This window comes from Trachemys scripta, chromosome 1, assembly GCF_013100865.1.
Source record: "Trachemys scripta elegans isolate TJP31775 chromosome 1, CAS_Tse_1.0, whole genome shotgun sequence".
In the NCBI taxonomy this organism is placed as follows: Eukaryota; Metazoa; Chordata; order Testudines; family Emydidae; genus Trachemys; species Trachemys scripta.
The window spans coordinates 65,842,209-65,858,120 of record NC_048298.1 but is presented as its reverse complement, the minus strand read 5'-3'; the positions used below and the strand labels follow the sequence as shown (position 1 = coordinate 65,858,120).

Genomic DNA, 15,912 nt, shown 5'->3' with positions numbered 1-15,912 from the left:
AGCTGTGTTGGTTTTAGGGTTCAGGTTGGAGCTTGGGCTCAGAAACTCATTCCCCTCCCTAGGATTTAAAGCCCAATCCCAGTGTTTACACATCCATTTTTAGCACCAGGAGCTGTAGATCTGAGTTTTGAGACTCGCTGTTGCAGGATTCTGCTTGCCATGTAGTAGACGTTTTCCCTAGTGGCAGGTTTTCAAATGTATGTAGGCACCTAATGGCATTTTCAAAAGTGCCTAAGCAGGTTTCAATGGGAAATTATTTTGATTTTAGTGGGAGATAGGCACCTAACCTGCTTAGGTGCTTTTGAGAATCCCACATGGCATCTATCGGCATCCTTATGCACCTAAATACCTTTGAAAATAAGTGCCTCATTCAGTTTTAAAAATGGGACTTAGGTGCTTTTGAAAACTTCACCTGAAATAAAATATTTTACCTAGAAACAAAACATCATATCCCGTGATATGCGGAAACTGGTTTCCTGCCTTCCACCAGATGAAAAAAAGGATGATTCTTTCATAAGAAAGCTGTGGTCCTCACCTGTACATGCCTTACTCTCCATGAATAACTGCATGATTTAATAATCAGACTACTTTATTTATTAATACTCTGCACTTATATGCATACTTTGCACATTGTCAATGACCTGACAACCCAAATCTCTGGCTGGTCTGCTTGCCTACTATAGTTCTTGCCTGTCCATTATACTGCTGCTAATGCCCCCCATTGCTCCTATTACATTACTCCTCCTTGAATCCCTCTATTAGCTTCCTGCCTCCTACAGCATCTCTTTCAAGTTCTGTATCTTGAGTTACAAAGCTCTACATAATATTTCCCTCTACTACATTTCATCATCTCTTTTCCTCCCTCTCTCTTTCAGGTCTTCTGAAAACTTTTACCACACTCCTCCCTTTATCTCCTTTCCCACTTACAGCTTCACACTTTTTGTCATGTTGCCCTTATTCCTGTCTTCATCTACCAAGCATCCTCTCTTTCTTCCATTACATCCTTCCTTAAAATCAACCTCTTTTTTTCCTCAGGAGGCTCCATTTGCCCAATCCATAAATTAAGAGATCTTTCCCACCCCTTCTAGCTCTGCAGCCTCACAGCAATGTTTTAAATGACAGCTGGTGAGTTCTGCTTCATTTTTTACCTGTATGCAAAAAGTGTGTAGACAAAAGAGACACACTCATACTATAATGGTTCTGAGTTGGGTGGACGGGAGATGCATTTTTGTTCCACTTACCGGTTTCTATTGCTGGAAATCCAATCTGAGATTAAAGTTGCAGCCTGTTGGTGACAGTGTTTATTACCAAAGCTGCAGGCCAGCATGATGACTTCTCGACGCAATTCTCTGGGTTAGTCGAAAACACAAATAAAGACACTAATGAGGTCACATTAATAAATACGTTGAAATTCTCAGAAGAAAATATTCTAACCTTTCTTATAAGGAGCTGTTAATATTTAATTAAACAAAAATATTAAAGACGTGGTAACTGTATATCTTTGAGTAACAACTAAGTACCATGTTGTTACAGTTACAATTTTTAATTAAAGGCCATGGATCAAAATGGGCAGTATTACATTCACACAACCCTACTAAATTCAATGGTCTCGTGAGTTCAAATCCCAAAGTCTCCGATGGAGCCAGTACTTAAATTAAAGCTTAACAGGAACATGTCTTTGTTCTCAAAATTCCAGGCAGAGGAAACTGATTCATAGCACCTAGCCCCCTCAAGTGAGGAGAAATGAAAGGAGGAAAAGGATAGAAAGGAATCTCATGATGCTGAAATTCACATTAAGTATTGGGAAAGCACTTTACTACAACTATCTCCTGTGAAAATTAATAAAAAAAATATAACAGTACTCATGTTGGTAGGCAGCTTGAACAAGGGATCTGTTTAAATTATTCGTTGGCCATCCAAGTTTGAGGTACATCGCTGCAACTTGTTTTAAAATATATTCCTGGAAGAAAAAAAATAGGTTAAATATATTTTCAGAATTAAACTTCATTTTTGATTTTTCAGTTCAAACTTGAAATACTGTTGATTGATGTTTTTAATAATGCCCCACTTTCAAAATTCTTTGATTTGGATCTCGTATTGCAATGCTTTTGTATGCAATCCCACTCTTTACTTAAATGGAAGATGAATCTACAGAACAGCTACATGACTGGGTCTACTGGGTTAGCTAATTTAATGGTAAAGAATACAGCAGTTTATAAATTGTTTACTTTAACAGTATTTTGAACTCACAATACAAAAGTGAAGTGTTGCTGGAGCTTGGACAGGCTAATGTCTACTCTAGCTAAGCCAATCTTGACTTCACAATGAATGTCTGAATAATGGCCATCATTAAACATTTAAACTGGCTCACTTAGCACATACGTAGTGAGATAACTGATAGCAACGATTAGGGCTCCGTGCCTCTCACGGAGGTCGCGGAAGTCACGGATTCTGTGACTTTTCGCAACCTCCGTGAGTTCTCCAGGGGCCAGTGTGGCTGACCTTAGGGCCGCCCAAGCAGCTGGCTCCAGAGCCAGCTACTCAGGTGGTCCCTGGGACAGCCACACCAGCTACTGCTCCGGCGGCCCCCAGCAGTGTTCCCTGGACGGCCGGCCAGAGCAGCCATGGTCAGCGGTCCCAGGCAGTGGGACAGAGCAGCTGCAGTCTGCTGCTCCGCAGCTGGTGCCACTGACCCTGGGCACACCTCCCCCAGCAGCAGCCCCCCATGTTTCCCTCCAGCAGCAGGCCCCCACGCTCCCCTCCAAGATTTAATCACAGGTATTTTTAGTAAAAGTAATGGACGGGTCACGGGCCATGAATTTTTGTTTATTGCCCATGACCTGTCCGTGACTTTTACTAAAAGCACCTGTGACCAAATCATAGCCTTAGCTATGATCGTCTTTATTTTCATAGCTACAGCGAAACCATTACACAGGTGCAGCCAACTGATCTAATAATACTAAACAATGTGTGCTGCATATCAAGACTGGGTTATATAATGACACTATTTCAATGTCCATTTAGCTGTTGCTGTGTATAAATATCAAAGCCAGCACAAGACATGTTTTATCTTACTCTCACATCTTGCACATTAGGCATCTTTACATTCAGTTACAAGTTATGAAGTATACTATTGTCACTGTAGTCACAGCATAATTTTCTGCCACTAGAATTCACTGCTTTGAAAAAAAGAACTGAAATGAACTAATGCAAGAGAATATCCATTTTATTTTTATGGATGCATGTGCATATGTGTGTGATGACAGAACCAAAGGAGATGCACTGGATAGCTTTCTCGAGCAGATAAGTTATTCTGTGACTATAATGAGTTTATATTTCTTCTGCCATCAACTCTGCTTTCAGATTTCAGGAAGAATCAGTAGTGGTAAAACACAACCCTAATTAATTTTGACCATTTTTGTTTATTAAAATTGTATTCTCTTTACACAGTCATGTCTAAAACTAAACAGCAATCACTGTCTAATAATGATTTTTCAGTGCAGGTAATGATAGACTAGGAAGATGAAAAGTGTAATTTTACATGAGAGCGATCTGGTTTGGAGTTAGAACCAGATCATAGGTTCATGAAGAAACATTTCCAGTATTTCTTTATTAATCTGTAATATAATCCTCATATAAATTCTCCATGCCAGCATGTATCTGGGTGTATTTTAAAAATGTCTCCTTAAATATACCAGACTTTATGTAGTTTCTTCATTTCAACTGTACTATAAAATTATGCACAAGTGGTTGGGCATTCAATGTATGCAGCGTACATAAAATTCACTGACAGTACACAGGTGTAATACAGCTTATAATTGTTAATAAATACAATTAAAGTCTGTGTCATAAACAATGTTCCTTTTAACAAATATGCTTCAAGATTAAGCAACATTTTTTCAGGTAACATTTTAAAATGTTTGTCATGTCTATTTGGATTATCTACTGTTTGCTGCTACTGTTGTTCTCCTGGTCCCAATTATGAATAGGTTTTTGACTCAGTTGTGATCTAATCCTTGTTAATTAAGGGAAATGCATTGACTTCACTATGCCTTTCAGGATGAAAATAATGACTAACAATATAGACTGCAACTGCATGCATCCTGCTCAATTCTGTGAGCACATTTTCTGTCCATGCTTATTTTGGGCCTCAATGAAAGTGTAGTCCTGTGGCTCCAGAGAACTATAGAATTTTTAAGAATCAAACAACTTATTTGTCATAATATTTTATAAGAAGAACAGCTAAGTTTCCTTCTACTCATTATATATGCCTCAAATAGCCCTTATCACTGTTCAAATGCAAATGAACCTAAGTTTGACAATTGCTACATTTAAATACAAAATAATTAGAAAGAAAGTTAATATCCCTAGATCAATTACAATAACTGACTGTGGACTAGTTCATCTCAGGACAATAAAAAAGAAGAGAATATATCTTTTACATTGAAAATGTTGTAGTTTTCAGTGCGGTCCAGCAATTTATCTAGAGGATAAAGAGCTCGGCTGGCAGCATGCCAAGGCAGAAAATCCTTCTCCTCGGAAAGGTATCTGATAATCTCCAGAGGAATATTCTGAGGCAAATAGCCAGCTCTGTACAGTCAAAGAAGTTCATGTTAATTATTATTTTCAGAGAAGATACATGATGACGCAAAAATGAGGGTTTTTCATATGCAAATGAAAGGCAGAAAAGCATGATAAATACATCACATTATAATGAAATGAAAGTCAGTGTTAGTAAAAAAAAAAACCCAACTCTTATGTGTTGAGTGTCTTTTTACAGGATGCCAATATCCCTAATTTAAATAGAAGCCAGTGTCTATTAAAAAATGCAAACAGTAAAGTAGCTGAATATAGAAAGAAAGAAAGAAAGAAAGAAAGAAAGAAAGAAAGAAAGAAAGAAAGAAAGAAAGTATTTTATTGCTACAGTGTAGACAGAATGTGGTCTAAACAAAATCAACAAGCCCAGGCATTTTGCTTCTCAGAAAATTTTGACAGGTCATGGGCAACTGAGAAAAACTGATTGTGAAGGGACATTCTTTAGTTTCAAAATTCCTCCCCCAGCTCCAAAAGCAGCTTTGTCTGATGTCTATTGCAAACCATTTTGGAACAAGTTATATTGTTAAACTGAAGCAGCACTCAAAAGGATCACAGTAGTTAATGATGTGTTAGCTCTTCTCATATAAACTCCATTTTTTCACTAGCTTACAAGTCAATCAGAGAGCGGCTTCATCCTTTCATTGGCATAAAGAGCCTCATCCAGTGAGCGAAATAGTTTCACAGAATTTCAAGAAAGTTGTTTAAAGTAACATGTTTACACAAAGTGTAGCAGATATACAAACATTTAAAAGTTTATTTTTAAAATTCTATACTGGAAACTTCAAGCTTCAGGATTTTTGTTCATTTTTCCTTTTTGAACTGCTTTATTTCTTAACAATCTAAAATGCAATAGTAAAATTTAATTCTATGGTGAAAACTTTCTAGCAACACACAGGCCTATTTTTCTCTTAATGCATGTGTTTAACTCCCACTGAAGTTCTATGCCTGCAGCAACAAGAAATAGTGATTCTGTTTTCATTAAACTTTCAGGACTGGACTTGTTTAACATAGGCGAGGGTTTGAAATATCTTCATAGTCCTTTGTTCCCTTTATGGGATGAAAATGTTCCCTTTCATTTCCCTAATTGTCTGAAGAGAGACATCCATACAGGCAAACAAAGATTAAGTGCTGTGTAGGGGACCATGGATACCAGGCTGTTCAAAGACCTGGGGCTAGTCTGATCTCAGTTATACCAGTTTAAATCCAGAATAACTTCACTGAAATCTTTATGCTAGGGTTGTGTCTTTTGGCACAATCCTAAACAAGGGCCTGTTTGTAAGCTACACCACATTCATAGCCCAGGAGGCACTGTGCCCCAAAATTCACTTCATGACACAATTTCACCCGTTCTTCTTTTGCTTTGGGGAAGGAAGGAAGTTACTGCAGGCTTTGAAAGGATTCATCTTATTTCCCTACCAGAACCCAGTCAGCCACTCCCCATCCTGTTCCATGCCATCTTTGCCCACTTGGTGGTGGGAAGTATGCAGAGAGCTGAGGCAACGTCTAAACCGCAAACTTTGGTCAATGTGAGTTACATTGGCATAAAGCCGCTGCAGTTAGTATATTGCTTGTACGCTTGCATACTTGGCTGTTTGAATTAGTGCCGTGCATAATCACCAGGATCGCTTATGTAAATTCAGTGTGGTAGGTATCCGAGCATGCAACTTACAGTCGGACGGCACACTGCCTTTTGGGAAATGTTGGCAATATACATGTCACATTATGGGGTGCAATCCAAACCAGTGAGTGGCTGTATCACCGCCTGCCCCACAACCCTGGGTGCTTCACAATGCTTTGCTATCGTAGCTCCCAACCAGGGCTGCTCATAAGTAGTTTATCAGCATTACTCAGGGCCTGACTGAGTGTCTGTGTATGGTTGCAGCCCTGGTCCAGCAGTTTTGACCCCAGCAGCCTGCCAGCAACACAACAGCCACACTTTAGCTTCCACTAGCTTTGGTTACTACTTGTATGGTGAACCCAACACATTCCCAGTCCTGAATTTTCCCAAAAACGTGTGTTCTGCACTGTCCAGACCTTTCCAGGACAGTTCAGTTATTAAGAGCCACTGCCCCAGTAAGGAGTCAATATTCAACAGTTTGCTATGTTAACAAATAGTTCTATTTAAACATAGCTCCGGATTGGTTTCGATTAAAAAATAAAACAAACAAAAGAAGATAGGATTGTAAGTGAACTCATGTAGAAGAGATAAAGTTAGAAATAGTTACAAGCAAATAAAATGAAAATGAATCTAAAACACTAAAACAATCCAGCAAGTTCTGTTTTAAGGCTTTGTTTAAGATGGCCTTTCTTACCCACTGTCTTCCAGCAAGATAGTGGCTGACCCTTCCCTTGCTCAGGATCTTTCCCAGAGGCCCAAAGGTGCGGGTGCCTTTGTCTTCTTGGGTGAAAAAGAAAAAGATTGGGGTTTTCTGCTCCTTTTTTTATAGTCCAAATCACCTTTGAAATAGATTCTTCTGAAGATTACCCCTCAAAGCAAAGTTTATTCAGATGGTGAGGAAGGTGACATGGAGTTTGGTGAGGAAGGAAGCTCCATGCTCTTTCTCCCCCACCTCTGTTTGCTGAAATACAAATTTGCTGTCTCTTGCCACCTGCTCTCCCTGCTGTCTTGCTGGCCCTGTTTATTATTTATATGTAAATTGAGGTTAATACACATTTCTCTTTTTATAACCTTTGCCTGTGTGGTTTTGAACATGAGCTAATAATCATACAGGGGGATTTCATAACTTTCATATAATGTTGCTACATACATTTCACTATGACATTATTGAACAGTGAGATATCAGTTTTCAAATGATACAAAGGCATATTTTCTACAAAGATTATTACTATTGTGTATAGAGTGGGCATACAGGGTGCTTCCAGTCACAGCATGGTGGGGCAGTTGTGCAAGGGTGACTATGAGCAAGGAGTCAAGGTCCCATCAAGCAACTTTTTCCATCCCTTAATGCCATTGATATCCCATACTTTCCGTGACTTTTTTAAAAAAATCCCACAAACCCATGCAGCACTTCTCACTATCCACAATTTCTGTTTGAAGCATGGAGCCTGCACAGCTCTGCACTACTGTCATGAGCGTTGCAAACACTGGACGAACCATCCTCCAGTATTTGCAGAGTCACAGGAAGAACCGCAGCAATGGAGGACATGATGCTTTTGTGGAGGACCGATCACTGTGGAACACAGTGAAAAGCAATTTAGCATTGTTGGTGGCATTCATGGAGCAGCTACAGACAGTGGAGCGCTGCTTACGGGTGTGATAAACAAGCACTGACTGGTGGGATACCATCGTAATGCAGGTTAGGGATGACAAGCGGTGGCTGCAGAACTTTTGGGTGTGAAAGGCCATGTTCCTGGATCTGTGTGCTGTGCTCATTCCAACCACCCAGTGTAGGGAAACCAGAATGAGGGCTGGACTGACAGCTGAGAAGTGAATGGTGATCACTCTGTGGAAGCGTGCAACACCAGATTGTTATTGGTAAGTGGGCAATCATTTTGGAATTGAAAAATCCCCATTGGGGACCATTGTCATGCAAATGTGCAGGGCCATTAATCATCAACTGCCTGTGACTCTAGGCAAAGTGCAGTATAGATTTGCTGCAACAGAGTTCTCAAACTGCAGTGAGGTGATAGATGAGAGCGTACATCCCTATTTTAGCACCAGCCCACCTTGCCATGGTGTACAGTAGAACTTCAGAGTTATGAACACTCAGAAATTGAAATGTTTGTAACTCTGAACAAAACATCATGGTTGTTCTTTCAAAAGGTTACAACTGAACACTGACTTAATACATCTTTGAAACTTCACTATGCTGAAGAAAAATGCCGCCTTCCCTTTATTTTTTTAGTAGTTTACGTTGAAGGGTACTGTACTGTATTTGCTTCTTCTTTTTTTTTTGTCACTGCTGCCTGATTGTGTAGTTCTGGTTCCAAATGAGGTGTGTAGTTGACTGGTCAGTTTGTAACTCTGGTATTCATAACTCTGAGGTTTTACTGTACATTAACAGAAAGGGCTAACTTTCTATGGTTATACACGTGTTGGTGGATCATTGTGGATACATCACTGACATCAGTGTTGGTTGGTCAAGGAAGGTGCAGAACGTCTGCATCTTTAAGAAGACAGGACTGTTCAGAAAGCTGCAAGCAGGGAGATTCTTTCCTGACCAACAGATTACCACTGGCACTAGGGAAATCCCAACAATGATCCTGGGGGACCCAGCCTACCCTTTGCTCATCTGGCTCATGAAGCCGTACATCGACCACCTCGACAGCGCCAAGGGAAGATTCACCTACCAGCTGAGCAAGTGCAGAATGACAGGTGAATGGGCTTTTGGTAGACTGATGGGATATTGGCAGTGTTCAATCACAAGATTGGATCTCAGTGAGAAAAATAAATTGTTATAGCTGCCTGTTGTGTCCTGCATAATACCTGTGAGGCAAAGGGGGAAAGTCGCCACTGGGATGGAGGGTAGAGGTGGAGCGGCTGTCTGCTGAGTTGGAACAGCCGGACAATAGGGCTATTAGAAGAGCTCAATTCCAAGCTATACAGCTAATGGAGGCATTGAAAGAGTATGTTAATAATCAGCCCCAGAAATGCAGTGTGGTGGACTGTGCTCTACTTGGTCCTGAAGTTTTGGGGCTACTAGGAAGTGTTTAGTGCTTGGTGTACATTTATGAATATAACAATGTTAATGTACTTATTCATTTTGTGGTGGTTGCTGTGCATTTATAATTATTACACAATGTCACTGATCCTATCACCAATGTCCACTGTCGCCATCTCAGTGTATGTGAATCTGTATTTCTCTTCACTGTTGCCCAGTGTGAAGTGGGGTATAGATCTGACCGATGATGCTGCATGGAACATTGAGGGTGTAGAGAGATGCTAAAATGGAGTTCTCCACTGGCTGCAAAGGAAGCTGGGCCCATGATTGTTGAACCTTAGGTCAACAAAGTCTGCAGCATTTGTGTTTGCTGCCAGAGAAGCCCCAGGATGTCCTGATGCATCTTCCTCTCTGACTCCTGCGCTTTTCTACTGTCCATTCTTCCCCTCTCAATACTGTTTGCAATATTCACCTTCCAGGTCCTCTGTTCACTGTCTGATGCAGTACTGGCTTGCAGGATCTCACTGAACATACTCTCCCTTGTCCTCTTCTTTCTCCTCTTTATCACAGTCAGATATTCCATGGGGGAAGTCTCAAGGTGGCAACAGCAGCAGTTACAGATAAAACAAAAAGAGGTGTCACTGTAGGTATAGTCATAAGGGAAAGTTAAGTTTCAGAACTCCTTTCCTTTGCTCCCCAAAGGTTTTAAACATGACATGGACACTTCAGCTTTGGGGTCCCTCTGCACAGCACTACTCTGCACCCCAGCCATAGTGAGTATGGTGCAGCAGGGGTTGGGAGTGAGAAATGAGGAGGGACTTGTTCAGCTGCATGAAACAATAAAATGTCATCGTCCCTGCCCCCATTTCCATGGGGATGAATGCAGGACAATGGTCAATCAATATGGGCACTATTTTCCACAGGTGGTGGTGACTTAACTGATATCTTGCTCCTGAGGGTAACAATGGTACAAGAAAGCGAAGCTACTGCTGATGTCCAAAAGCCACCCAGGCCTGTATGTCACTAGCCTGTTTACTGCAATAGTGCTTGCCAAAGTCATCACAGAGTGGTGTAGGAAAGTGCCCTATCATAGAGGAAGAAATAAGGCTGCTATCCTTAGAAACCTTCAGGTGAAGATGACAAAATACCTCCATGAACTTTCATTGAGATCTCTCAGGAGGATTAAAGAAATAAGGACATCCCTGTGTACATAAATAAACTGCTCTGCACCCTCCAGCCTAACTCTAGAGGGGAATGAAAAGCAGATAACAACTCTACCTGTTGAACCTCTACCTCTTCTAGCATGAATAAATTAATGAAAAATCATTAATTTTTCTGTGTCCTGCTATGTTGGGGTTGGGCGCCATCTGTATATTTAAACATTGTAATAGGAAATGCATTCACACAGATTATGCACTGTGCTTGCCCATGCCTGGCTGCTGGGAATGACTAGATTGTGGTGAAGTCTTAAACAGATCCTGGCTTGCGGCATAATTGCATGTCCTCCATCCTCCTTCTCACTGTTCACAATGGTTTGTGTCTCTGGGCTCCACTGAGATATCCATAGTGCTCTGTAGGCTGCTGCTGGGGGTCCCTGCAAAGTACAGTATGCAGCTCTTTGCAGAAGTGTCAGTTCTGTGGCATGGCATGAGACTTGCTGTTGGCTTCCCTGGCCTTCTGGTATGTCTGCCGCAGTTTCTTCACTTTCATGTGGCACTGCTGCTGATCCGTCATACCGCTTTGCTTACATCTGCCATACAAGCTGCTCATAGATGTTTGCATTGCTACAACTGCTCTGCAGATGTGTCTGCACAGCCTCTTCTCCCCACAGGCCCAAGAGATCCAATACTTCCTGTCTACTCCAGGCAGGGGTGTGTCTGGAACACATAGCAGGCATAGTTGGTTGGGCAGTTGCAGGCAACCAGGGAAATCTGCTAGGTGTGCTTGCTAAACTGGGCAATCAGTAAAAGTCATTTAAAAATATGTGGGGTTTTAAAAGAGAGGAGGGTTATCTTCCAGGCTAAATGACCCCTGGGCAGTGGTGGTCACAACTGTGACCAGAGAGGACAGTGTCAGGTATTGTGGGATATTTGCTAGAGGACTGGTAGGGTCGCTATAGCTCACATGGTGTCTACACTCGCACTGCTTCAGCCACAGTATGTTGACCATGACTCAATGCAGTTCATGTAGGTGAAGCTACTATGTACCCATAACTTAGTATTTACATCCGTGAGAGACAAATTTGAGTGTAGACAAATGCACAACTAGGCTGACACAAGGCAACTTACGTTGACCTAACTTTGCAGTGTAGATCAGGCCTGAGGCTGTGCTCTGTGCCAGGACCCAAGATCAGGGTAGCTCTTGCACAACCAAGAAAGACAATGGCATAATTTAGCTCAATGAATTACTCTGGATTTGCAAAAGTGTTAGTGGGATTAGAGTGTGGCCCCTGTATTGGAGTGTGGACAGAGAAGCAGAGTTATATGAGTGATCAGGTCAAGATTTGCATGTCCGTAGAGCCAGAACAAGTAAACTAAGTTGAAATTGCATCATTTTAATATATTTTTCTAATTCCAAGAGCCACAGAATATTATTCAAGTGTTGTGTTCTAGGTTCTAATGCTTTGTAAAATTGGGTAGCTATAATTAATGAGACTAGGAGCATGTTAGATTGACTGCAAAGTTAAACATCTTGGAGATAGTGTTAGCGAAGAAGTAAAATTAGTTTGGAGTTGTATGTGTGTAATTGGTTCCTAATGGGGTTTGTGATTATTGTTACTGATAATTTGATTGACAGAAGGAAAAAGCATGGAGCAGGGAACAAGAGGAATGACTGTAGAAAAGCATGTTGCTTAAGAAACAAATAGATGTATCTGTATTGTAGTAGGCTCTGTGGTACATTTAAAATCTTGCTCCTGAAATTCAGTTTCTCTGAATCTTGGCTGCAAAAGTGAAAGATTTCAGTGATTTCTGTAATGATTCTTCATGTAGAAAATAAGTGTGAGGACAAGATCCAGAGAAATCCATTATTTATTAACTTTTTGCTCTCTCTATTGTTTTCAATGTGGCAACTTCTAGATGATGATACTTATCCTCTTTAATAACATGAGACAGTCTCTTATTGCCTCTGTGCTGACAACTTCCAAATCTACCTGCCCATCCATGATATCTCCAATTGGGTTCCCCTCTCTCCTTTTCCTTCCATATCTCCTCATAGGTACCCCACCTCTAACTTAAACTGAATTTCTTACCTTTCTTCTTGAACCCTCTCGTCCTTCATCCCTCCTGAGACTTCTCCCCATCATTCAGACTTGAAACCTTAGGCAAAATTTGGGCTCATCCTTATGTCCTGTGTTAGTGAGCTCTATTGCTGAAGGCTTGCTAGAACTAAATGGGGAGCAAGTGTAGAGTGCCAGTATGATGTGCCCTTGTCAATCTATCTCAGAGCTGGAAGGGACCCTGAAAGGTCATCAAGTCCAGCCACCTGCCTTCACTAGCAGGATCAAATACTGATTTTTCCCCAGATCCCCAAGTGGCCCCCCTCAAGGATTGAACTTACAGCCCTGGGTTTAGCAGACCAATACTCAAACCTATCCCTCCCCCCTGTTTTAGCTATTAGGTGAACTTGCTGCAGGTTGGACCAGCAGAACTTTCATGACCAGTACAATTGCAGTTGTCTAGACTAGTGGTGAAAAAGGCATGGATGACTGGGCTAAGTCTGCATCTGTTAGGAAAGGGCAGCATACACTGACTAGTTGATGATGGGGAAAGATTTCTGGGAGTCTTGGATTAGCCCCAGGCCAAAAGATCAAGCCAGGCACATTGCTTCTGAAAGATTTTTCAGTAGGAAGGCTCATCACATAACAATATTGTGAATGCTAGCTCTTAAATAAGGCACTATCCTACCAACACGGGAGAAATTGGTATGTGTGGCATTGCTACCAAGGCAAACGGTGACGAATAAGAAAAGAATATTAACACGGTAATTAAATATCTTTCACAAAGAATTCCCACTAAAATTCAATGCACATCCAAATTAATCTTTAAATTACTGAATATGTAATCTTTAAATTACATGAGCTTTTGATGAGTCAGATAAATAAAGCAAATCTAGATTACACTACGAAGCCTCACTGTGTTATTCAGCTGCATTCTGACCTTGGTGTGTTCTCTATACTGAGCCATTGAACTCATGGACAGATCCCAGCACATTCATTTTCCCCTTAGGGACAAAGTACCAAATGGTAGTGTAATTGCCAAGGGAAAATTATTACTCCATGCTGAATTATTTCCATCATAAATCCAGGACCAGTCAAATAGACTCTGTCACAAAAACGACAGGGTTGCTGTACAGTGATGAGAGTCCCACATACAAATCTACCATAAATCCATAAGCCCCACCGCCTACCAAAGTCATTTTGAATCTTGCATTTAAATCAAAATTAGAAAACCCAAGCTGGCAGCAAACTGGTCGGCATTGTTGAAACAATGGAAATTAGGTGATTTACATGACATTTGTTTAAAACCCATCCCATATCATCTATTTCATGTGAAACGTAAAGAACGTGACTAGCTTTCTGTTTGGATAAGAGAGAGAGAGAGAGAGAGAGAGAGAGAGAGAGAGAGAGAGTGTGTGTGTGTGTGTGTGTGTGTGTGTGTGTGTGTGTGTGTGTGTAAAAACAGCTCTTTTTAATGTCGACATGCAACGCAGATTCTTTCTGCCTGTAGTTCAGCTTTTGTGCATATCCTGGTATATAAGAAATTAGACAATATTCACCAGTCTATTAAAAGACTACTTAAAACAGGTCTGGAATATTATTCATTGACCCTCATTTAGGGAAAGATGTGCAATGCAACACTTATTTTTATCTTGTATTTTACTTTGTCTAACCCCAACTTTTTCGTCCTTGTTCCAGGAAGACGAACAGCTGCTCTTGCTGCTCTCCTCACAAAAGTATTTGCCTGCAATTTCCTATAGCGGATTTTCTCGGCACCAATAGTGTTGAGGTAGCAACAATACTGGTGAGGTAATAGAAGACATCCTGAATACTGAAGAGAAAAAAAATCTTTGGCAGCAAGGAAACATATGGAGCCAGGAGATAAACTCGCAAAGATCACTACAGTCACCCCTGACTCCTGCAAGCCAGAGATGCCAAAGACAAGAACATTAGGCCCAAGAGATCCACAGTCAAGGAAAGATGATTGGAACAGGCATGGGTAACTCCTAAAGCATATGGGCTGCCAAAGACAGGTCTTACCTCAAGAGAACCAAGAATAAGACAAGGCTGACCATCCTAGTCCTCCACTTCCCACTGTGGCCTGACTTTGGTTTTCTAAGGACTTGTCTAAACTATACATTAGTCCACACTAGAGGGGTGTAAATTCTAGCATACGCTAGTGTGTGCTGCGCTAACTGGCCCATACAGACTCTACTGGCATGCACTAAAAGTTCCCTAGTGCATGTTAATGCCCTGATTCAAACAGTACTATGTTAATGTGCACTAGGGAACTTGTAGAGCGTGCCAGAAGGGACCACATGGGCCAGTTAGTGCATGATATGGTAACGTGCACTAGAATTTATCCCCCTCTGATGTGGACTAATGCACCATGGCGACAAGCCTTTAGGAGACAATGCTGCTTGCCTGGCCCCATCCAACTCAGTCAAGTCAGGACAGTTTACAACAGCTGTGGAATACTGCAATGTAGATCATCTCTTTGATTAACATAACACTACATTTGACTTGTAAGTCAACTTTAATTGCTAAATGTATACAACACTAAAAATCCATAGTATGAAATAAATAAGACAGGCTTGTAATATGATAGTTTTGAGTCAGGCCTTCCTATTATTATGGTTTCTTACTTCCAAAATAGTTGAGGACTCTTCAAGTGACGTTCAGGAGATATTTGAAGTATCCTACACAGAACAGTTCCAATTGAATGCAGTTTACAGGGAATATCATGTCCCTTAAATTATCTTGCCCAGCTTTAGAGTTGCCACGTAATCAAAAACTGGTGTTAATTTGAATTAATCATTTACCGTTGTTGCAAAATAAATAAATAAACAAACTTCATACTAACTGTGCCCGTTTTCTTCCCTCCCCTTCCTCAAAAAAGATAAAAAAGGAATCTTGTGCTTCTTTCTGCTGACAGTTAGGACAATATGATAAACTACATAATACCATATTTTTCATTATCAGGAATCCCTAATCTTTGAAAAATATGTTACACTTCAATTAACTGAAGAAACATAAACATGAATACATTTCAAGGACTAAAGGAGATCAATTTCAAATGGCCTGATTATCTGAAGTGCTCTTTATTCTCTTCAAAGGTGAATTTTGGGAGTAGAGTGGAGCAACCCTTTCCTCTTAGCTTGTCAATGCTCCAGTGTGGCCCCACAACAGTGGATATGTCGACATAGCATTTTGGAGTGAAACTCCCAGCTCAGGTCAACAGTCTTTGGCTAGCAGTGGCCTGAAGTTGTAGCTTGGGCTGTAGCTTGGCTCTGAAGCCCACCTCCTTCCCTAGGCTTCAGGGTCCAAGCTCCATCCCGAGCTGTAACTTCAAAGCACTGTCTATATAACTATTTTTAGACTACTAGAATGAGCCCCATTAGCCCAAGTCTGTCAGCCCGGGATGGGAGGCTAGCTTCAAAATGCTGTGTAGACATACCCTTTGTGCTGAAGGAAATT

At 41.0% G+C, this 15,912-nt stretch overlaps 1 protein-coding gene across 2 annotated transcripts in view; it reads right to left on the bottom strand.

Annotated features, from left to right (window-relative positions):
* The window catches only part of TRHDE (thyrotropin releasing hormone degrading enzyme), a 302,627-nt gene that overhangs the window by 28,509 nt on the left and 258,206 nt on the right, over positions 1-15,912 (bottom strand). The window contains exons 13-15 of one of the 2 annotated variants that reach the window (XR_004645855.1): positions 4,443-4,590; positions 1,863-1,960; positions 1,242-1,347 (exon numbers count right to left, since the gene is read on the bottom strand). Coding sequence is in view for 1 of the 2 variants with exons in the window: in XM_034771582.1 (XP_034627473.1) it covers positions 1,242-1,349; positions 1,863-1,960; positions 4,443-4,590 (354 nt within the window). In the remaining variant the exon portion in view is untranslated. Of the gene's footprint in view, positions 1-1,241; positions 1,350-1,862; positions 1,961-4,442; positions 4,591-15,912 lie in introns of both variants that reach the window. The other variant, XM_034771582.1, reaches the window with a different exon arrangement.